The sequence below is a fragment of the Lontra canadensis genome, unplaced genomic scaffold (genome assembly GCF_010015895.1).
Source record: "Lontra canadensis isolate GAN:19392208 unplaced genomic scaffold, GSC_riverotter_1.0 scaffold7, whole genome shotgun sequence".
In the NCBI taxonomy this organism is placed as follows: Eukaryota; Metazoa; Chordata; class Mammalia; order Carnivora; family Mustelidae; genus Lontra; species Lontra canadensis.
The window spans coordinates 31143159-31166674 of NW_022631001.1; the positions used below are offsets into that span (position 1 = coordinate 31143159).

Consider the following 23516-nt stretch of genomic DNA (forward strand, 5'->3'; position numbering starts at 1 on the left):
CAGCCCGTGATTCTCTATCAAGTGACGTGCCAGGCCTTGAATGTGGTGCCTATTTCTTAGTCCCTGTTTCTGTCTCAGGACTAGGACGGGCTCTGCCCCTGCCCTTACCTGGTGTGCACTGGGGAAGGGGTGGGACAAGGGAAGGAAGGAGTGCCCTTGGCAAGCCCATTCTGAAGGTCGATATGTAGGGAAATGGACTCAGAAGGGGGCCACCTCCAGGCCTCTGTGCCTGGGTTCTTCTCCGACCCACTCCTTTGCACAACCATGATTTGCCTTTGGAATGGAGGATACTGCCTCATAAACCTCAGAGCATTTACTCCTCTGGACCAGCCCAGATTATGACGATTGTCACTTACCCATTTAGCAATAAGACCTGCTTTTTCAGGTTGCCAAACCCCTGAATGGCCTACTCTGGGCCTCTGGGTTTCGGCCTTCCATTAAGCATGGAGGGAGTGTGGATGGCATTAGGCCAATTCAGGACCATTGGCAGCCACCTCTTTCCCTCCTCCCTGCCTGCAACCAGGTCAGACACACCCAAAAAATGCCTGCAGCCTCCCGTCTCTTGCTCAGAGCATTTTATAAATCCTGCTCCGCCCCCCACCCCCCCGCCCCACCATCTGCCAGTTCACAGCTTCTCCCGCTCATCTGTTTTCCAGCTTCTGGATATTTCGTTTCCTGTTAGCTCTTTGAGGTCCCTCTGACTGTCACTTGGGTTCTTCTCGGATATTTTCACCTTTTCCTGCAGTGTTGGAGCTGAGACAAGCAAACACACTGCATGCCTTGCCGCTGGGTCCCCCATCCTCCATGTTCCCCACAGTGCTCCAGATGGGCCTCCGTGCTGTGAGCAGAGCCTCGGCTCTGGAGAACGCTGGCGTGGGACTAAGTCAGGAGAGACCAAGATCTGTGCGGGACTGGTTCCCACATAGTTCCTTGGCGATTGTACCAGTTCCTGGGCCTCCTCGAAGAGTAGACTCCTCGCCTTTGGGGCCTCTGGCGGACTGGGCCTCCTCCTCCACCAGACGCAACCCGACATGCCCAGTCAAGTGCAGCACCACTGGGTCTGGAGTTCCATCGAGGCCTTCCTGGCCAAGGGTGAGGTCATCCAGGGGCTGGTGTGGCCAGCGTTCAAGGCACACCTATCAGTGGTCCTCCTTATAGTAGTTTTGAAATCCTGTGGTTTCCTGTTTAGGTGGGTGGTTTTGCACATGTAACCAGCGAAACTGTCCTCACAAATTGCATACTTCATTTGGAAACTGGGAAGATGTTTTTCCAGCCTTTTAAGTACATAGTTTTTTTTTCCCCCCTTTTAGTCCCAGGTAAATCACCAAGGTGCTGCTAATAATGAAACGTACCAGGAACGTTTGGCACGTCTAGAAGGAGATAAGGAGTCCCTCATTTTACAGGTGGGTCCGCTTTCGTGGGAAACAGCTTTTCTTGTTACCTCCAGCTCTGTACATACCCTGAGTGGGAGGGAGGCACAAGAGGTTTTTTCTGTTGGATCTATTCTCTTTGAAAGTGTGTGTTTTAAAAAGACTCTTCCTGAAACAAAGCAGAAGGTAACTGAAGCCACAGCTCAGCTGGAGTTGGCCTTCGGGCTGTGAATGCATTCATTTATTCATCTTGTACTGTTTGAGCACCCACTTCTTCTATACACTGGGAGCTCTGTGGCCAGGCTGATGAATGAGGCCCTGTCCTTTAGGAGCCTAGAAGCCTTGTAAGGGAGATAAGATGTGTCTTCCTGGCTCTAATAAACCAGCCATGAGTGATACGGACATAGGGTGGATGCTAACTGGATCAGACCCAAATCATCTGGAGCTGGATGCAGACTGATCCCTTTGAGGCCAAGTCCCCTGGGGCTAGTAACATGGGCTCATGAGTCTTTGAAGACTTTCTTGCTTCAAAGAGAGGAACTCCAAAACTTTTTATGGAGAAAGATAGTCAAGGAACATTTTCTGTTCTGAAGACTCAGGTTCTCTGGCAGGACAGAACATTGAGCCTTCTTACGTGAGGTATGTCTCTGTGGTAGCGGTTCTCCACGTCTTAGCTCTCAGATGTGTAAATCTAGCATTTGTTCACTGTCAGACACTGTGATTATTGATTTGGAGAATAAGAAGATGACTGTTCCAATCTTCACTCATTAAAAAGCTTTTAAAGGGTAGTAGAGAAACAGGACAGGGGGCAGGTAGGGTTCTGGAACCCTCCGCAGGCTGTGGGCTTTAGCTTAGAGCACTGGAATGAAGAGGCTACCATATGTTTGGCTTTTTTCCTTCTATTTCACCTTTCTACTTCGTTTTATGAATCTAAGAGTAATAAATGATTATTTTAGGAACTTTGGAAAGTCAAAAAGAGTTTTAACATTTTGACCTTTCTTCCTTGACATTTTTTTCCTGTCCTGCCCCATTTTTAAAAAATTAAGCTCATACCAAATATACAATTACATAATTTTGCATTTTGGGGGATTTTTTTCTCCATAATTTGTTCATTAAAAAAGATTTGAGTACTCACCCCTTGGCAGACACGGGTTTTAGGTGCTAGGGTTGCAGTGGAGACAAAAATAAACCAGCTCCCTGTTCTTACAGAGCTTGTGTGTCTGTGTCTGTGTCTGTGTCTGTGTGTGTCTAGGTACATGTGTATGGGTTCAAGTATATACAATAAACCAATACGTAAAATGTTTCTGGCAGTGATAAATACTATGGAGAAAAAGAAAGTAAGGTGAGGATTGTGTAGTCAGAGGAGACCTCCCTGAAAGGGGGAGTCCTGAAGGAGGCTAGGGAGGGAGCCCTGCAGATGCCTGGAGAAGCACATTCCAGACAGAGGAGGTAGTCTGTCCAGCGCACACCCTGAGCGAGGACAGTGCTTGGTGTGTAGGAAGGAGCAAGTGAGGGTCTTTGTGGCTGGAGTTTATGACCATGAAGAAGTCTGGTAGGGATCTGCCTTCAGAGAGGTAGGAGGGGCTGGGTTATATGGCACCTTATATCGCATGTATCTTGAGGGATGTGTATAACTTGAAAGTCCATCCCAATGACATGATTAATCAGAGTGTCCGGTTTAAATTTTTACAGCAAACAGGGTGATCTCGCAGACTTTTAAAACGGGAACCTTCATGGCGAAACTAACATGTTCCTTTTTAAAGGAATTTAATTTAATAAAGGAGTCCTGTGTGATAATGTTCTCTTTGACATTCACAGTTTTTTGTTTGTTTGTTTGTTTGTTTGTTTTAAAACATCCTGACTCCTTAGATAATCCTTATTGCAACAGTCCTAACACAATTGGGAACCTGCTAATCATGGAAGTCAGAGGTGGATCCTTGTGGTTTCTGTTCCAGGAGCTTGTGACCAGACTTTCAGAGCTGCTTTTAGGTGATCACTCTGTTTTGTAGTGGGCCTCCATGGAGCTGCTAGGCCCCTCAACTTGGTAGAACCTCTTGCTTCACTTATAAGGCAGCTTAGCCAGAATGAATTAATTGAAGCACTTGGTCCAGAATGTTTTCCTGGGTCTACTCGTAGAGGAGCAAGGCAAATCACACATAACAAAATACTTTGTTTTCAGAGTAAATTAAAAAGGAACCCCAAATCTTCTGTGCTCACTTCAGCAGCATGTGTACTAAAACCAGAATCTTTTCTATCTTCATGAGAATGTAATTTTTTAAGGTAAGGCTTTTCACCCCCTTCCTTTTTTACCACATCTCTATATTCCCTCCAATGCCTAAAATTATGGCTAGCATGTAGTAGGGACTCAAAATGTATTTCCTTTTATTGAGTAAAGGTCACATTCTAGGATCTTTATACATTTTTCCCAATTTTCTGGGCCTCTCCATAGTCCTTCTGAGTATTCAGTTTTGTGAGGACACTGTAGCCCTGTATATCCTGAGTCATGCACAGCCGAGCTCTTCAGGCTATGGAGCGCAGGAGACCTCAGATCATTCCTCCGGGAACCCCAGCACATGACTCTGAGGTTTGGTTCGGACAATATGTGTTAATCCTCATAATCAGATTAACCATCACACATCCCTCCCAAACAGAAACTCTGGAACCCAGGGAGATTTGAAAGGCCACCCCAAAGAATCTGTACCCTTTTGAAGGTAGGGTTGGTAGTTTAAAAAGGCCAGGACTGCTGATAGTGTTGGGTCACGAGGATTGAACACTCCACCACAAAGGTTTGTGTTTCACATGGGCCCAAAATGACAGAAGGTGCCTGTTTTGGGGACTGTACCTGGAATATTAGCACACTACTTACCAACTTCAGGAATATGTTCCAGTCATTCTTTAATCATGTGGGAATATGAAAAAGAAAGGCTTAAAGTGGCATTAGTAGATTTCTTCCCTGTAAAGTGAGCTTTATGATTGATAGTCTGTTCAAACAGAAGTGAGTAACTCCTTCACACTCCAGCTATCATTACAGACTGAGAAATCGCTTAGGATAATCTATATGTAAATGGCCACGACTCCACCACTGGTTAAAAACCCGAAGTGTGGAAAGGATCTCAGTTTACCGGTCATTGATTTCTCTGTTTGGGGAGGCCACTCATTCTCTTTCTTCATCTTCCTGCTCTGAGGCGCCTTTTTAATAAAAAGGAGGATCCTGGAGCAGTTTGCTGAGAGCAAGCTATGGAAATCCTCTAGGTATGTATTGAGGGCATAACTTCAGTGACTGATAAAAGTGGATTTTTACTAATTCCAATAGATATTCTGTGTGATTTTTTAGGTGGAGGACTTTCCTGCCGCTGTATGTGCCGTGGGGCTGGTGTGTGTTATGACTTAGAGTCAGGTTTTGGCCTGTGAGGCACAAACACCTCCCCGGAGCCAAGTTCTGTCAGTGCTAATACATGCCCTTTACATCCCACATTCCTTAATTGCTTCAGAAGCCCCGCCTGGTAGCTGAGCAGTCATCACACCCAGAAGAGAGAGGGAAGGTCATTGGCTAGTCTCCCCAGGAGCTTGGCTTGCCCTTCCACGCGAGGTGGCAGGAGCCCTGGCAAGCCAGCCGAGATATGCCTGGAGGTCCAGACTGAGTGAGCTCGGTGAGCCGGCTGAGGAGCAGGAGGCCAGCCCGGAGGCAGCGCGCGTGACCGTGACCGCCGGGTGTTTCTCTCTCGAGTGCCTCAAGAGCAGGGAAACGCGGCAGCGTCAGTGAGGCAGTGGCGAGGTAGGAAGGCAGCTGGAGTTTTCTTCATCCAGAACCCTCACTCCTCCACCCGTGACGCGCCGCCTGCCAAAAAGGAAAGCCATCTTTACGTAAGGATCGGCAGCCTGGTCTCACAGCCCCAGGTGAGCCGTCTCTGCTCCTCCAGCATTGCTTTATTTCTTGGGACAGGTGAGTGTCCTCACAGACCAAGTGGAAGCCCAAGGAGAGAAGATCCGGGACCTGGAAGTGTGTCTGGAAGGACACCAGGTGAAACTCAATGCTGCTGAAGAGATGCTTCAGCAGGTAAGGGGGCGGGGCGCGGAGGGCGGGGGCGCATGCGCGTGCGCAAGCCTCAGGTTCTAAAGCAGCTCCTGTGGTAAAGTCCCTTTCTGTGTCCAGGTCACCTCGCTCACTGCTTACTTCCCCATCCTGCCCGGAGGTGGGCTGGGCTGGGCTGCTCCATGTGCGGTGTTTATACAGCAGGTGAAACCAGCCAGGAACTGAGAGTTGCAGGGGAGGAGAGGGAGGGAAGGACTGGCCTGAGAGGAATAACCTGTTGGGCAGGTTAGACAGATTCCCAGGTGGCACTTTCTCCCAGGGTTGGGGTTCAGGGGCAAAGTCACCCTTCTCTTCTCAAGGCACAGCTTCACAGTGGGTGACATCTGAGATTTTAGAAAGGCAGTTCGCTTCTTTCTTTTTCTTTTTCTTTTTTTTTTCTTTTAAGGTTTTATTTATTGGAGAGAGGGAGATAGCGAGAGAGAGCACAAGCAGAAGGCAGGGAGAGGGAGAAGTGGGCTTCCTGCTGAGCAGAAGGATGTAGGGCTGGATCCCAGGCCCTTTGGGACCGTGATGACCTGAGCCTAAGGCAGATGCCTAGTCAACTGAGCCACCCAGCCCCCCCGCCCCGTTAGCTTTTCTCCTGCTTCTTCCCATTTCACTCTTGCCCTCCCACTCTGTGTAATCTTTTTTGATAGGACTTAATTCATAAAGAATATGTTAATGTTATCTAATGGTTATCAAAATGAAAAATTGACCTGTTCTCATACCATTCAAATAAATCTCTTCAGTGCCTTGTTTCCTTTTGGTCCTTGTTGTCATCAGATGTGCGTATAATTTACAAAGCCCTGTTCACACCACAGGTAGAGTTTAGTCCTCTGATTTTGTTAGGCTTCCAATCAGCGTGAAGTTTTTTCCATTTTTAAATCTTGCTGTATTATTTTCTTTACTATCACTTAGAAGCTTTTTTTTAGCTCAAAGTATGATAATCGTTTTTCTACTTTCAAGTAGTTTTACCCTATTTAAAATGATGAGTTGCTGTTTTTAGGAAGGGGTGTTGAATTTTTATTCAGTCTTTTCAGAAACTGTTGAGAAGCTAATTAGAAATTTTGTGAGAGTTATCAAGGTGATCAGTCTGATGTCCTTGAATCATTCTTGCATTTTCAGTTATTTTGGGAAATGGACACATAAACTTCAGTCATGGTTTATGCTTTGTAACTCCTGCTGTAGTACTTGGCACATAGAAGTGCTCATTAATTATTTAAAGAATGACAGTCCCTTAACATGAACGGGTTCAGTCGGATAACTGCTTTCAATCTTTCCTCCAAAGCTCTTAACATTTTTTATTGTCACGATCAGCGTTCAAGTCTTTTCTTGGTTGAATGATAATGAACACAAGATTTGAGTTTGACATTTGGTCTTAGAATAAATGTTTTGGTTCCCATGTATTTCTTAGTTTTGAGTGCATTTGAAGAACTTTTTAAGAAAAGTTAGTATTTCTATGCAGATGTCTTAAAAAAAAAAAAAAAAAAAAACTAGTTCCAACAACTCAGAAGCTGTTTGCTCTCTAGTTTGCTTTCTTTTCAACTCTGATTAATAAGTTACCACATTCTTGGCTCTGTTTGATTTTTCTTTTTTTTTAAGATTTTATTTATTTATTTGACATAGAGAGATCACAACTAGGCAGAGAGGCAGGCAGAGAGAGAGGGGGAAGCAGGCTCCCCACTGAACAGAGAGCCTGGGGCTCAACCCCAAAACCCTGAGATCATGACCTGAGCCAAAGGCAAAGGCTTAACCCTCTGAGCCACCCAGCCGCCCCCTGATTTTTCTATTTAAATTGCATGCATTTCTCTTGCTCATCCTTCCCTGAAAATCTCAATCTCAGTAGGAGTTGAATTGAGTTTATTTTTTCAAGCAGTATCTTTCTTTTGAAGGCCAGGAAAGAAAATAGCCTGATGGAAAGATCTCTAATGGTGGGAAAGCATTTTCACAAAGAGTGATGGGAGAGCCTGCTAGATTGTCAAGGCCGTGCAAGCTGTGGATTTGAGATGGGGATGAGGGAGATGGGTGATAAAGTGTTACAGAACCCCAGGCAGAGACCAAGAAGATTTGAATGTGGAAGGCAAACGTGCCAGGAAGATGTCAGAAGGTTGATGTTTCAGGAAGGCAGTGCCTGGTGGGTAGCCACATAGTCAGGGGTCAGAGAATGGCTGCGTGTGGTGCCTGTACTACCTGACCACCCGTCCTGGCTGCTCTTCAAGATTCTGCCCCCCTGTCAGAGTCTCTGTGCCAGGGTACCTGATGTTAGTCCCAGCACCGCCTGGGCAGGCTGTCTTGTCCTTCTAAGCATCAGCTCACAGACTGGATTTTAGACTTTTGAAAAAGTCTTAAGCTCAGATACCTTTGATTTCTTATTTATTCTAAATCTTTTTTGTGTTATGAGTGAGGTTCCAGGCATGGGGTTTGTGTGTGCCAGAGCTGGATGATGTGGCCCGGTAGATTTTGAAGTGCAGTAGGTCTTATTTGTCACCTCTCAGGTTTAAAGATCTTCCTGAACTAACCAAAGTTATTATTATTTTTTAAATTTTATTTATTTACTTGAGAGAGAGAGAGCACGCGTATGCACACACAAGCAGGGGGGAGGGGCAGAGGGAGAAGGAGAAGCAGACTCCCCACTGAGTAGAGAGCCCCTATATGGGGCTCAATCCCAGGACCATGGGATCATGACCTGAGCTGAAGGCAGACGCTTAGCTAACTGAGCCACCCAGGCACCCCTAAACCAAGTTATTTTTATGCTCATCACTTTCCCTGTGTTCTTTCCATCTTTCAAGGATAAAATGAAGGGAGTGTGGAACACTCACTTTTGGCACATTCTGGGTTCTGGTCATAGGACCCATTTGAGCCTCAGCTCCCACTCATGTGTCTGCTGGGCTTGGTGGCACCTGGGCTGGAGATGTTTGAGTTCTTCACTCCAAATCCCCTGTTGAACATTCTGCTGCACATGCTGACCCTTTCCTGAGATACGCTTGGTGCTCTTTGAAAAGGCACCTAACTCTCCACAGTGCTGAGGCAGAGCTGTGGATGGCTGGGACCCCATTACACACGTGTCCTGGGAACTAGGGGTGGGCAGATCCTGGACTGCAGGGCTCTTGGCTTCTGGTGATAGGAACAGAAAGGACTCCCAGCCCTGAGGCAGAGAAGGGAGGCAAACAGTTGCCTCTTTTTGCCAGCCCTCAGAGACTGTTCCTGCCCTGAGCCAAGCCCAGCCTCTTGCTCCACGGCCCAAAGGGCTCTGAACAAGGTCCTTTCTCAGTCAGTGAGGAGCCTTCTGAACTGCCTATTGACACTGACACCCTTGGGGACTCTGTTCCTGGTCACACTTCTCCAGTGCACGGAGTGGCCTTGTCTGCCAGAGGCAGCCGCTACTTGCTTGGAGCTGACTGCCCATGTAGGCCTAGTGCTGTTAGATACTCTCATTTTTCACAAAAGGCTGGGAATCTAGATTTTTTTAAGATTTTATTTATTTATTTGTCAGAGAGAGAGAGAGAGAGCGCGCATGCGCACAAGCAGATAGAGGGGCAGGCAGAGGCAGAGAGAGAAGTAGACTCCACGATGAGCAAGGAGCCTGATGCAAGACTCAGTTGCTCGCAGGATCCTGGGATCATGACTTGAACTGAAGGCAGCGGCTTGACCGACTGAGCCACCCAAGCTTCCCTGGAAATCCAGACTTAAAGATAAGTCTTTCTATTTTAAAAACACTGGCAACTAATTTAAATGAGGGGGGAGAATCCTACATGTGAACCACATCCTGCATACCTACAGGCCAAATTGGGCCCACAGACTTCTAATCGGCAACCCCTGCTCTAGACTCCACCCTCTCCACTGGCTAGAGCGCTTGTGGGACTTTCAGAACCCAAACCCAACCACCATAGCCCCAGCCCTGTGCTTACTCACATAGGCTTCAGCAACCCCACAAGCCACATCTCCCCACAGCTGTTTGTTCCCCTCCCTCCAGGAGCCCAAGATCGGAGAGAGTTAGCACCTCATCCAACTTGTAAGCCGCACACTCCTCCACCCACCCCTGCTGGGTGTTGATCTCTCAGTTCCCATCTGTCTTTTTCTATGCATTAATCCATCTGGTCTCCAGAGGGAGGGAGCGTGAAGACCTTGGGGTTAAACAGACCAAACCAGGGCTGGTTCATGTGAGCAGCACTTAGATGATGGACCCATCTGAGGGCAAATCCTTGTCTGCAGCCCTCTGCAAGATTCTGGGTGCAGCTGTGAGCATCTTTGGGGACTGCCTCTTGGAAGCACTTACTCAGGTATGGTCTCAGACTCACTGAACAGGTATGAATTTCCCAGGGAACCTTCTCCATTAGAAAGAGTCATTTTCCAAGAAATCTGTAAATGGGTCTTAGAGAGACCACAGACTGGATTTGTTTTCCCAGGTCTGGGTAGTCTGGGCCTAGGGGCTGACCTTCGCCTTCTCTTTCCTAAGCAGATCAAGGCATTGCCTAGCAGTGTCTCTGAGGGTTGCGCTCTGGGCTTTCCAGAGTTAGCACCCCAGGAACACAGACATGAAGCAGCAGTCTCCTTGTCATAACTAGCTCAGACTAGCAACAAAATCTGTGTTACAGGGCAGGTTCTCCATGGCCTGCTGATGCAGTGAGGTCCCTGGTGGCTTTTTCTAAAGTGGCCTCTAGAGTCCTGCCCAGCACACTCCTCAGCCTCTAACCTTTCTCCAGAGGATGATGACCTTAAGGAAGAAGCTGATGCAATGTAGTGGTTAATAGACTTTACACAGAGCTGGCAGTGAAATGGAGTGCTTTCCAGGGACTAGCCATTTACAGATGTAGTCAGTGTCGAGCAGAAAAGAGGATCAGTGTCAAAAAGGAAACAGGCTAGGGGAGCCATATGGGGAGGAAGAAAGGATGCAAACCTCCTTGTGAGGACACACTCCCGCTTTGGGGTAATGTTAAAGGACACCAGCCTCAATTTCAGTCCTACCACCCGACCTGGAGTCCCAGGTTTTAGACAACCTCATTGTCTTGGCTGCCATTTAGGTAAGGTGTGGATAGACAGATTTTGGCATTTGGAGTCAGTGTACATGACTTTCTGTAGACTCACCTCTTGCCGTTGATCTGAGAAAGTCGTCAAACTTGTGTTCTTATGTATGGAGAACAGGGATGACAATATGGGCTCTACATTGCTCACCTCTTAGAAGTGGAGTATGGTTATTTCAGTTTTGTTAAAAACAGAGCCATCTTGGGCGCCTGGGTGGCTCAGTGGGTTAAAGCCTCTGCCTTCAGCTCAGGTCATGATCCTGGGGTCTTGGGATGGAGCCCCGTGTTGGTCTCTCTGCTCAGCAGGGAGCCTGCTTCCCCCTCTTTCTCTGCCTGCCTCTCTGCCTGCTTGTGATCTCTTGCTCTGTCAAATAAATAAATAAAATCTTAAAAAAAAAAAAGAGCTATCTCACAAATCACCAGTTTTAAGACATTGAGTGTGGGGATTTGGGGTCCAGAATACCCAGTTCCTACCCTTGAGTTGAGTGTGGGATAATGGGTCCAGGCATGTACACTCCCGAGTGTCGTTAGCACCTGGCTAATTTCCCAAGAGCACCTTTAAGGAGGTATTTCTGTCTCACAAGGAATATTAAACAGAGCTCTGTACATGATCCTGTGAGAGCACAGATCTGTCTTAGGAGATAGGACACTTGAGGCACAATTGAAGAAAATAGGGGTTTGCCAGTTATTCCCTAAACCTATCCCCCCCGGAGATTTCTGAGGCAGAAATAACTGTTTATCTTTGATGTCACATCTTCGTACCACAGCATGAAGTAAGTGCTTTACCCTCCTTTCACAGGGTAAGGGGACTGAGGTTCAGAGGGATGGTTTCATTAGTGGGGACCGAGTCTGGACTCGAACCCGGGTTGACTACAGGCACTTCTCAGCAGTGTTATTCACAAAAGCAGCTTTTTGGCATTGCCTAGGCCTCTTACTTCAAAGGGCAAAGGGACACATGTTTCCTTTCATGTCTTTCCATGGCCCAATCTTTCATTCTGGTTTCAGATTGCCGGTCTGGCTCCAGTCCTCTGTCATTGGTCAGTAACTCCCTGGGTCAAGTTCCACACTTAAAGATGGAAGTAATTGCTTCAAGATGTGGCCCTTTAAGGAGAGAATAAATTGAAAGGGCATTTCTTTTTATCAGCTCCAGTCTCAAACTGAGCTTTGGAAAAAGGAAATGACGTTTCTCTCTGAGATGTAAGCTTTTATTCCCATCTCTGGGAAAGATGTATTTGCCCTTCTGGAGGAGGTTACTGGTAGTGGTGAAGCAAGAGGGGTGAGTGATACTTTTGTTCATTGGGGTTTTTTTCTGAAAGTTTCATGACCTAGTTCTGTGATGCTTCATAGTAACAAACACCACCTGCTTCACGTAGCACCTCCTTCTCTTCCTTTGCACTCTCTCCATAGGCAACCCTAAAACAATTGGGAGAGCAGAAGCTAATGCAGCTTATGAAACCTATCCCCCTTATCTCCAGCTCCCTGCTTCACCACATTTCACCTCTCCCCCACATTATGGTAGCTGCATGATTCCAAGAGATTCCCAACCAGATCCACCCTGTAGATCCGAGCACCAAGCCTTCCCTTGGTGCTCCAGACAAAAAGACTGGATCCAGAGATAACCCCAGTCTTCAGGATGAGAGATAGGGATCCAACAACCTTTCTCTTAAGTCACAAACTGAGTAAAAGCAGCTAGCAAAGGAGGATGGAAGAGAAAAAGAAAGGAGACGGAAGAGAAAAAGAAAGATCAGGAAAACCGGAAGGATGAGAGGGAGAACAGTATCTTAGACTGTTAAGTGGGTGGAGAATCAACGGTTGAAAGCTGAGAAGTACAGGTTGTATCTGAAAGTTTGGACATTGGTCCCCAAAACCAGATCTGTTTCTGTGTGCTACCTGCTGAAGGCAAAAGCTGGGTTGCAGGAATGCAGACATCTTGTGGAGAAATGACGGGAAAGTGAGGAAGAAGAGGCAGCAAGGGTAGATTATTCTTTTAGAGCTTGGCTGTGAAGGGGTGAGGGAGGGATTGGAGAGAGAGTACATTCATACCTACAGTGCACAGAGAGCATGCATTTGGCTGGCGAGAGCAGAAGGGAGTTGATGGTGGTTGCTTCAGGGGAAGGCAAGGTCAAGAGGGCAAGTTCTTTTGAATGTCAGAAATTTGATCATGCTTATAGCCTGAGGAATGGGAGCTGATGGTGAAAGAGATTAAATGCCTGTCAGAGTGGATGATTAATAGTCCTACCCTAGTGTAGCACAGACTGGGTGGGAACTTCCTCACAGGCAGGACAGAGGTGAGGGAGAGCATAGGACCAGGTGAGTAGGCATCCTTCAGAGGGAGAAACCGGACCAGGACTCTGAGATCACAGCCAAACACTAATGACTGACCAGGGAGGTAACTTGAAAGCCTTGGACATCAAACTGTGTGGAGATGGCATGAAGTCTGGAGAACAAGAGATAGTCAGCAACAGGAAGGTGGGTGAGATGGGGCAATTCCAGGGCAAACTCCAGAATCATTGTGTCCTTGAACATGCTTTTTATGTGCAACCTGGAAACTTACTGGGCTTCAGAGTGGTTCTTAAAAGTGAAAGAACTCAACATGAAACATGGGCTTGCTAGCTCTAAGCGTGGATTTAAGAGATTTGAATAAGAGATGTTTCTGGGAAACTTTGAAATAGAAAGGATATAAATTCAACAAATGATCAGATTATTTTTAAATATCTTTTCACTAAACAGGAGAGGTTATTTGAGAAGAGGGAGAAACAGTGGGATTTGTGGCTGGAGGAGAATGGGAAAGATTTGGACGAACCAACCAGAGACAAATGCAAGGGTGCCAGGTGGTCTTGGAAGATCAGCTATCATTAGATAGCATAATTTTGTATGGAAACCAGCTGGCATCATTAAGTGTCATTTAGCAGCAGTTTTCAGGCCATGGAGACTAGAAAGATAGACAAAAGACTTTGAGGTTTGGCATGGACTGGTCTCTGGTAAAGCAAATGCACTTCAGGTCTGGGGGCAGGGATGAGCTGGATGAGGAATTTTCTGGTACGGATGTGATAGAGTTGAAATGACCTCAAGCTGTGGAATGGATAAGGAGGCAAATATTATTTAAGGGAAGTTGATAAAATAGTGCCCACAGAAGAAATTAAAGATTATTTGAGTTACTAATTGGGAAAATTTAAAGGTCAGTAGATTGTGGCCGAAAGAGACCATTTCAGAGCTGAAGATTTTAGAAGCAGAACAAATGCGTTCTAGACAAAGACGAGGGCCAAGTTGTGGTAATCCCAGTGAGAAACGGAGGCAAAGCAGAAGCAAAGCCCATTGGCATTGCAGTCAAGAAAGCTGAAGCCAGAGTGGATATGGGAAGACTCACAAGAAAGGAGCAAGGATTGTTGAAGTTACAGAGGAAATGGAATGTGCCCAAACTAGGTAGAGAAACTGTTGATCAAAAAACACAAAAGCCCTGAGGAAAATGGGAGACTGTCTTGGGTTCTGGATGTCTGGGAGAAGTTACTATAACCGAATAGCGCTGCCTTAGAAGAGGAGGGCAGGTGTAGATGGTCAGTAAGGACAGTAGTGGTCTAGAAACAGGGAGAAATTGTCCAGTAAGTTGGTTTGTCGGAGTGGAGTGGACTGAGCTTGAGATGACTGGGAAGGTTAGGGCATAGGATGTCAAAGTCAGGATTCAGTTTATGCTGGAGGGAGAAAGAACAGTTGAGATTGTAGGGTAGTTAAACCCTTCTAGGACACATATGATAGAGTATTTAGCATGTACTAGTCCCTGGAGGCCATGTGATCCTGGAGATGGGAGGTGGATCTGGACTGGGATGAGCTTGTCCAAGGCCGGTTTTGAATTCAGGAAGTAGGACAGTACTTAGTGATGACCAGGATGAGGGGTGACGGTAATGAAAGGTAGAGGCATATGCTAACAGATAGACTTGAGCATAATCGCTAATAACTGGAATGTGCATGTGGAATGTTAGTGTGACGAATTGGAACCCCGACATGACCAATTGGAACTTTAGGACGACCAGTTAGGATATCATCTTCATCAGCTGGAACATTGGTGTGACCAATTAAAACAGCTAGAGGGATTCTGGCAAGAGTAGAAATAGAGTAGATTCAGTGCCATGAATGCTAGTTAGTAGACAGACGGCAGCTTATGATACTCAAGCACTCAGTGGGCTTTGTGTTTAACGGTCGTATCACTAGGCCTTGACATCTGGTAGATATTTAAAAACATATTTGTCGAGTAAATGATTAAAGTGTCATGGAAGATTGTTTTCTCAGTTGTCGGTGCTCCAAAGCAGTTGTCTCATGGACCCTGATTTGTAGAGTTGCTCGTCTGTCTCTTCGCCTCGGTGGCTGAAAAGCTCATATAGGCAGTATAGTCCACCTCTAGGAGTCCACAGAACTTTAGGGTAGGTGGTTTTTTTTTTTTTTTTTTTTTTTTTTTACCAATGATGGCTCCGGCTTTAACTTCTTTTCCTACCTGCCTTAATTCTATGATTTTACATTTTAACTCAAATTGTCCATTTTTCAAACAGTCTCAAATCATTTTTGGAACAAAGCAGGTATATGAAAGGATGGGGAGAGAAACACATAATGAGATGGTGGAGGCCAAGGGGAAGGGAGAGGAGTAAGGGGGAGGTAGGAGTGAGTAGGTGGCATCGGGGAGATTGCATCTTAAGATAGTCTTAGTACCAGGCCCTGGTAGAAAGTGTGCACGTGACCAAATCTTGGCAATTTGAGGTGCGCCCGGGTGGCTCAGTCGGTTAAGTGTCTGCGTTCAGTTTAGGTCATGATCCCAAGGTCCTGGGTTCAAGCCCCATATGGGGCTCCTTGCTCATCAGGCGTCTACTCTCTATTGCTCACCACACTTGTGCTCGCTCGCTCTCTCAAGTAAACAAAAAATCTTAAAAAATCTTGACAATTTGAGTGGCAGTTTCCTTGACCGAGTAAATATTTGATTGGCTTTTTTCAGCATGTATATTGTTACTTCCCTTAAAATTCTTGGACTTCTTCCTTTGTTTGGGAGACAGTGTGATACGTTAGACAGAAATGAGTTTTGGAGTCCAGCAGACTTTGCTTTGAAAATGGACTCTGCTGTTTTTGAGTGGCATGTGTCTTCGGCCAAGACAGGCCAATGTCTGAGCCTGGTTGCTCATCTGTTAAATTAGGATAATATTTACTGTCCCATCACTAGGAAGGTTTATTGAGAGCATGTATGCAAAGTACCCGGGGGGTTCGGGCACAGAGGAGGCACTCACTGAATCTGTGTGTCTTCTCTCCTCCCCCCTCCAACGTTACCCACATTTGTCTGGCAGACTCCTCGTGACCCAGTAGCCTGTTGTTCAGGCACTGAGTGTTGCTGCCTCTGCCCTGTACACTGGCTTCAAGTTGAGCTGAAACAAAGAGCTGGCCTCTTCCGCCCTGTGCTCAGTGAGCTCATTTTGCTGAATTTCTTGATACTCATCCCCTCAGATTAGCAGATAGATAGTTTGTAGCTTGGCTTTCTGAGACCCTGAGGGCCTTTGCCTAGGGAATCCTGTATTCCCAGTTAAATCTCTGTCCTGTGTGATTTGGTTTGTGGTCTGAGGACAGTTCAGAATATGTGAAATCATAGCTGTAGATCACCCTTCTGGTACTAAGGTTGGGTTGCCCAAGAGAACATAAAATGTTCACCCTTTGACAGGATAGTGTATCTGTTCTGGCTGCTCATTTGGCTGGTTAGTCTCCGAAGTGTATCTGTTCTGGCTGCTCATTTGGCTGGTTAGTCTCCGAATCGCCCTATTGTAATCTCTTTGCTGGGAACTGTGTATCCAGTATCTACCACGTGCCCAGATTTGGGGGCTTATGGACCATTGCCTTTTGCCAGTGGAGAAGTGTTGCCCTGGACTTTAAGAATGCTCACAGTTTTTGAGGGCCTACATAATCCCTAGTAGTTCCCAGCAGGCATTTTGTCTATCACCTTTGTTTTTTGTCTTATTTATGCTTATTACGTGTATGTGTTGACGGCAGGCTGTTGTCTACTACTGTTCCGGTGATGGCAGGTCTTAAAACCTCCTCTAGCCCGGCCTTACAAAAAGGAAAGATTCCTACTTAATCCCTTAGTGGCTCAGAAAGCTCCATACCACATAGGCTAGGAAAAATCCATATCACATATATAAGATTCTAATCATTCACTAAATACTCATCAAGTATCTGCTGTATGCTCTAGCTCCCTCCTAGGCTCATTGTATGAACTCTTACACTGAAATTTGTTCAGGATGTGGGCTAAACATTGAGCCCAGGATTTGGAATCCTTGATTTTGAAAAATATATTGTTGATGTAAGCTTGATTTTGTTTGTTTTTTTGTTTAGGTTGAGAGGACCTGTTGGTTTGCTGTAAAAGTAGAGATAGAGAAAATGAGGTGTTTTTTTTTTGTTTTGTTTTGTTTTTTTTAGCAAACCTGTCCATTTTTCTGTACTTGGAAATAATGGTTTCTAGAGGCAAACATTTTTTTGAGTGCTATAGTCCACATCGTTTCTCAGAGCACAATGGGTAGTGGCAGGGGCTGTGCTCTCCCTGAATGACCCAGGAGCAGCACAGTCCATCCCTACTAGACCTATGGCTTCCATGTAGCAGTCTCAACTCTGTTGTCCAACATATAACTTAGAGATTGCCTTCTGCACTCTGGATGGAGCTACAGTTGCCTTGTTGCCAGGGAGGCTGTGATTTTGAGATCTGGTTTTGCTTACAGGAGCTGCTAAGCCGCACATCTCTTGAGACCCAGAAGCTCGATCTGATGACTGAAGTTTCTGAGCTGAAGCTCAAGCTGGTTGGCATGGAGAAGGAGCAGAGAGAGCAGGAGGAGAAGCAGAGAAAAGCAGAGGTGAGTGTGATATATACCAAATTCTTGGGATACGTACTGTTCTAAACTCAGAGCAGGGGAAGCTGGTCTAATGTGGACTCAGGCCATCTGGTCAACCCCAAGCCTGGCAGCCAGAAGTGTCTATGCACAAGAGATGCAATGATCTGTTAATACCAAGTTATCAGGTTTTGCTGTGGCTGCAAATTCAGCAGTGCCCAAACCACCCAGTTTTGGCTCTAAGGCTTTATCCTCCCTCAAGCTGCTGACAAGTATGGAAGGGAAAGCAGTAGGTGGGGAAGGATCAGATGAGATGTGAAGGGACCCAAGATGTCCTCTGTGAGAGCCAAGGTAATGATCATGTACTGGGATGAAGTCTGCTGCCCAGTAGGCCACTATCCCCATATCAGAGGAGCACATTTCACAGACCCAGGTGAAACCCTTAGATTATGTGCTTCTTTTCTCCTAATAGGTCATAGGAACGAGCCCATGCAATGTTTTCCTGCATTGTTCCCATTTTTGTTTCAGGCTCCATAATGCCATTGGCCAGTGTATGCCAGACTCCTTTTTGGGATGAATGTCTTGGATAAATTGTAGACTCAGAGCTGCTTCTGTTGAGAGAGAATATCCTGTTTTAACCTTAGATAACCACCTTCCATGTACCTCTACCTCTAAGTTCCTCTCTTTGTACCCGGCAATGTAAGATGTGGAAAGAAGATAGGCTTTAGGTTTAGAAGCACCTTGGTTCAATTACTGACCTACCTGCTTAGTAGGTCTTTGAATTTCATTCCGCAAGCTAGCTGCTTAATTTCTCTGAACTTCAATTTCTTTACCTGTACAATGGGTAACTATGGGAAGTCCAAATCAAATCACAAAAGTTAAGTCCCTGTCATAGTATCTGGCATGATATAGGTATTTGGTTTATCTTCATGCACATGCACATGCGCACGCACGTGCACGCGCGCGCACACACACACACACACATTTAGGAATCTCCAAAATCTAAAAATTGATCTTGTTCCTTTCTATTAAGTACCACCATTGTGTGCACTGAAACCTGCCCTATTGCTGTGTTTACTGGGTAAACACTGGTGATAGAGACACTTAAAATATGTGGGCAGTTCTATGCATTGCTTTTGAGAAGTTGCTCATTGGTACTTAGTGTTGCCAAAGGAAGACCTCTCCATTACACTGAAGACAGTGTCTTCTAGCGCTTAAGAGTACAGGCCCTCCAATCAGATCTTCCAACTGCAGCTTTTGAGATCTTAGGCAAGTTATGTAACCTCTGCTTTTCCTCTGTGAAATGGAGAGAGTAACGCTTGGGATTTCCTGGCTGATTCTGAGGAGGGAACAAGACCTTGGGTGTGTAGTCCTTAGCATAGTGCTGGACACAGTAACATAGAGCTTTTATCTATTACTTACCAATTGTCATTACGCATGCTGCGGATGGCGGTGTAGATTGAGGTATATTGAAAAACTGCAAAGTCACACAGATTGAAAGCTTCTGGGTGAAGTGTTAGTTGAATAGACTTTGCTTCTTAAATGTAAGAAAAGGAAAGAAGGAAACTGAATTTTCTCCAGGTTTAGAGGGTTTTTGTTTTTGTTGTTGTTTTGTTGTTGTTGTTGTTGTTGTTGTTGTTGTTGCTTTTTAACCAATGTTTCAAGTTGTGTGATTACATGTGAACATACATTGAGGCTCTGGCAGCAGAATTCAGTAAACTCTGAGAAGTCTTAAAGTGTTAGAGATAACTCAAAACCACTTAAATTTAAAAAAACAAGTAAAGGTGGGGGTTATTAGGTCACACAACTTGACATGTCTAGGGTTTAAAGTCCCATACCACTAGATCCAAGTGACCTCTGGATGCCATTAAAAATCAGCTGTAGTGTATGGCTTGGTTCTGCTTTAGCCTTATTCTCAGGAGGTCTCAGGATGGCCCTCAGCAGCTCTAGGTCCTGCCAGCCAAGCAACCTGTGCAGAGAGAGAGTCTCTTTCTTAGAGGTCCAGCAAAAGCCCCCAGATTGCATCTCACCAGGCCAGTTTGGGTCACATGCCTGCTTCTGAACTGTAGGGAGCACGTGGGTGGGTGTGAATCCATCTTGGAGAGAAGGCAGAGTTAGTACCAACCTGGGACAGCTGAGTTCCTTTCTGGGGAAGACAGGGTGGAAGGAGAGCTCCTACTTCTGGGCCAAGTACAGCTAAAGCAAGCGGTCATTTTGCTGTTTGCTTTATTTTTTTCTTTTCCGAGGGATTATGTTTCAATCTGAATTCTTTGTTTTTGTGTTCCACTGGGCTATTCATGCCTGAGACAACATAGACCCTGAGCCTCTGGCCTCAGTCCTGCCTGATAACAGCCCTTCCCAGTTGCTAGTACAAACATTAGGTTTCTACGTGGAGGAATTTTTTTAGGCTGTTCCAACCTGTGATATTCCGTGAACAACCACATGACTTGAAATGCACTTCTCCTTCTTAGAATTGAACATAAGCCTTGCTGGTATGCTCAGAGGCTCTGCCATGATTTGCACTCCCTGGACCCCCAGAGGCTTAAAACCCCGGGGCGGTGGGGGGTATAGTCGCCCCTTGTCATGCGCATGGACGTGTTAGAAGGATGTGTTAGAAGGGGGCATTTAGCTAAGGCCGCCAGAAGCTGTACTTACATGAATAGGGGCACTGCTGCTGGTTTTTTCCCAGTGAATATACTTAGCCCAAGGCCTCGTGGCTTGTGGTTTGGAAAGGCAGGACCTTTCTCTTTGTTTTGTTTGTTTTCTGGGGCAGCAGGATCTGAAACTTCCTCCATATAGTTCAGGCTTTATCCTCAGATTCCATTTTATGTTTCGGTGAAAATTGAAAAAGGATGCTGTGAACCAGAGCATTGCAGGCTGCTTCTTTCTGTCTGGCTCTGGTTCCTCCTGAAGCCTGTATCCCACTGCCTCTAGAAAGGTGTGGAAGTGATTCTAGATGGAAGTGATTCTAGAAACCTGAGGACTTTGGAGGTGCAGGTTTCTTGCCAGATTGAGAGCATCCTGGCAGCCGGCCTTGCTTAGGAGTCTGTCAGTGAGATGTGGATGAAAACCGGGTTTTCTGTTTACCTTTCCTTGTGAGCCTTCTGCAGTGATTCTGGGTCGTTTCAGGAGACCCAGGCTTGAATCAGTTAGGTTTACTCCTGAGAAGCAGGACTGCTGAGGAATGGCTACCATGGAAAGTAAATAACACAATTGGGAGGATGGAACATAAAAGAGCCAGAGGCAAAAGGAACCCTCTGGGTGGCACACTGTATCACAGGCAAGTCCTTCCGGAGGCATCTTCCTTGGAGCAGGAAGTCTGGTTTCCCCCAAGCCCTGGAGATGCAGGGGGGCCTGCAGCTAGATCCCTCTGTGGGATCCAGGAGGGATGTGTGCAGTACCAGAGCACCCTGTAAAGAATGGAGCAGGGATCCAGCAGGTCCTGGAAAGCCAAGTCAGCCCAGTTGATCAGAGCTATACACAAATATAAAGAGAACCAGAAAGAGTCTTTAGGATTTCTGGCAGAAAACAGAATGTCTTACAGCATGGGTGGTGGTGTCGTCCTTCTTCCTTCCTGTCGTTAGCACCTCGGAAGGGAGGGATTCTGATTTCTGAGCTGGGGCAACCAGAGGGATGGACTTGGAGTACAGAGCAAGGGCTAAGAAGGTGGTATTTGCTCTGGGAAGAGCTGGCATGAGCAGGAGAATTGTAGGGTTTTTATTTATTTTGATTTAGTGATTTTTATTAGCATGGGAAATACACACTCCAGCAATTAAAAAATTAAGTGTTCAAAAAGGTATATGTAGCAGAAAGTCCCCTTCCATGCCCCCCAAGCCCACCGTCGGGAACCACTGTGATCAGTTTGTTTGTATTGTTTGTCTTCTCCCAGAGTGCTGCACCGATGAGCAAATTTGCAAATTTTATGTGGAGATACATATGTACACACACATTCTCTCCCTTGTTGTTGTACACATGCCCACTACTCTAGACCTTCTAATTTATTTATTATTTTTTAAGATTTTATTTATTTATTTGACAGAGAGCAGAAGCAGGGGGGAGCAGCAGCCAGAGGGAGAGGGAGAAGCAGGCTCCCTGCTGAGCAGGGAGCCCGATGTGGGACTCCATCCCAGGACTCTGAGATCATGACCTGAGCTGAAGGCAGAGGCTTAACTGACGGAGCCACCCAGGTGCCCCTAGACCTTCTAATTTGGCACTCTGGGAGTTTATTTCAGACCAAGTATGTTTTTCTAAAGATGTATTTATATTTATATCTGCATATTATTTCATTATCTGACTACCCGAATTTGTTTGGCCTGTCCTCTTTTGATGGACACAGAAGTGGTTGCCCAGCATTCATTACTACAGAAAATGCCTCTGTGAACGAGCTTGCATGTGTGTGAGGATACTGAGGTGCAGTCGCTGGACCGAAGGCTACGTGTACAGATAATATCTACATGGCAGATATTTCCACGTTGTCCCGTGGAGCATAGAGGTTATGTTCCCATCAGTGATGTGTAAATGCCAGGCCAGTATTAAATTGAGCATGAAGCAAGAGAAAGAAGAACTAGTAAAATTGGGAGTGAGCTTAACAGGTGGGAAAGGGCTAGGGAGGACCATGATTATGGGAGGTGTCTAGTGGCTTCACATAGAAAAGAACCGTAAAGAAGAACTCTGATGGTTAGCGAAGCAGGAGTAATAAAGCCAGCTGAGGGTATGACACAAAGTGGCAATTAGAACCTCAGAAATGTCACCTGGACTTGGTGACGCAGGACCCAAGAATGGGTGCGCCCTGTGGGGGAGAAACAGACTTGTTAAGAGGGGAAGTGGCCCAGCCCTGAAAAGAGAGGATTCGAAACGTCAGTTGAAATGCTGAGCCTGAGGATGGACTCCCTGGAAATTAAGGGATCCCCAGACACATAGAGGTGGGCAGCAGTGTGCACAACTCCCAGAGATCTCCTCCAGCTGAACACTTAAGTACTGGGGAGGTTGGCGTTTGGTGCCCCAACCCCTTACTTGTTTCAACCCAGGGGGTGTGTGCAGAGAAAGACACTAGGAAACTGCCACCCTGGCTCTAATGTCACAGCAAAGGAGACACTAGTGTATGAGGGCAAAGTGGGTGCCTTGAGAGAGAGAGCGGCCATCATGCTGTGGGTCCATGACAGGGAGGGAAAGCTGGGCGTAGCTACAAGGGCCCTGTAGGCTTTGGAAAATCAGACCTTTGAAAGTTCAGAAATACCACAGCAGATGACTCAGGAATATTGAACTTAAAAATAATGTGATTTCTGACTGTAATCTCCCAAATAATACCGATGAAAGGAGAAGCTTAGAGGCACCCTGAGAGACCCTAGTATTCAAATGGGCTCGTATAAAAGCTGGAAAGGACCAAACAGAGTGCGCCTTTGTGAGCAGCGCCAGCAAGGGCAAGCCCCAAAGGATAGTGCTGAGGATAGTGGAGAGGCTTTTTGTTAAAGTTACATTCTCCATTCTCCAGGAGATCAGAGAGAGAATGGGCTCCATTCTCCCAATGCCTGAGCCAGAAAGAACTCAGGGCAACCGTCCCCAAACTGCCTGCTGTAAGTGAAATTTGAGGTATTAGGGAAATCAGGTGAGCTGCTAGCAAACTGGAAGTGAACCATTTTCTCCTTGTACCTCCCCCACCCCCACCAGATGGCAGAGAAAGTGAGCAAGGTCCTGTGAAATTTAGTCTGTCGAGGCTGGCGTTGACCCTGTGATAGTTTGTGGGAGGCAAGGATATGAAGTAGGAATGGTGTTCTTTGAGAGGAAGTTCCATCCACTTGACCTCATGTGTTAGGCCGGGAATGCATCGCGTAGGATAGACCAGGTAAATGCATGCTTTGCGAGGCATTGCACACACACTACTCAGGGAGTCCTGTGGGTGAGCTGGAGGAAAATAGCACGGATGCTATGATAAGTAGGCAGGTGATAATAGTACCTAGAGACCATCTCTAGGAGGATTTACTGTACAGGGTGGTAGTCTTCTGCCCTCAGCCTTCCTGTATTTAGCATCTTAAATGTATAATGTGGAAGCTGATCTAGAAGGTCTTGGAGCTCTGATGATGTAAAGCCAAAGAGAAACCAACTGGAACAGCTGACACTGGAATTCATAAAAACCTGCATAGACTAGAGAGATAGCTAGGTGGGCAGAAAAGGATAAAGAGGTCAGAAGAACCTGAGTTGTGGAAAATCA

General features: G+C 46.2%; 1 protein-coding gene across 10 annotated transcripts in view; it reads left to right on the top strand.

Annotated features, from left to right (window-relative positions):
• The window catches only part of PPFIBP2 (PPFIA binding protein 2), a 142945-nt gene that overhangs the window by 79687 nt on the left and 39742 nt on the right, over positions 1-23516 (top strand). For 9 of the 10 annotated variants that reach the window (XM_032853377.1, XM_032853374.1, XM_032853376.1 and 6 more), the window contains 3 exons: positions 1311-1403; positions 5314-5427; positions 17201-17332. In XM_032853377.1, coding sequence (XP_032709268.1) covers positions 1311-1403; positions 5314-5427; positions 17201-17332 — 339 coding nt within the window. The remainder of the gene's footprint in view (positions 1-1310; positions 1404-5313; positions 5428-17200; positions 17333-23516) is intronic. The other variant, XM_032853385.1, reaches the window with a different exon arrangement.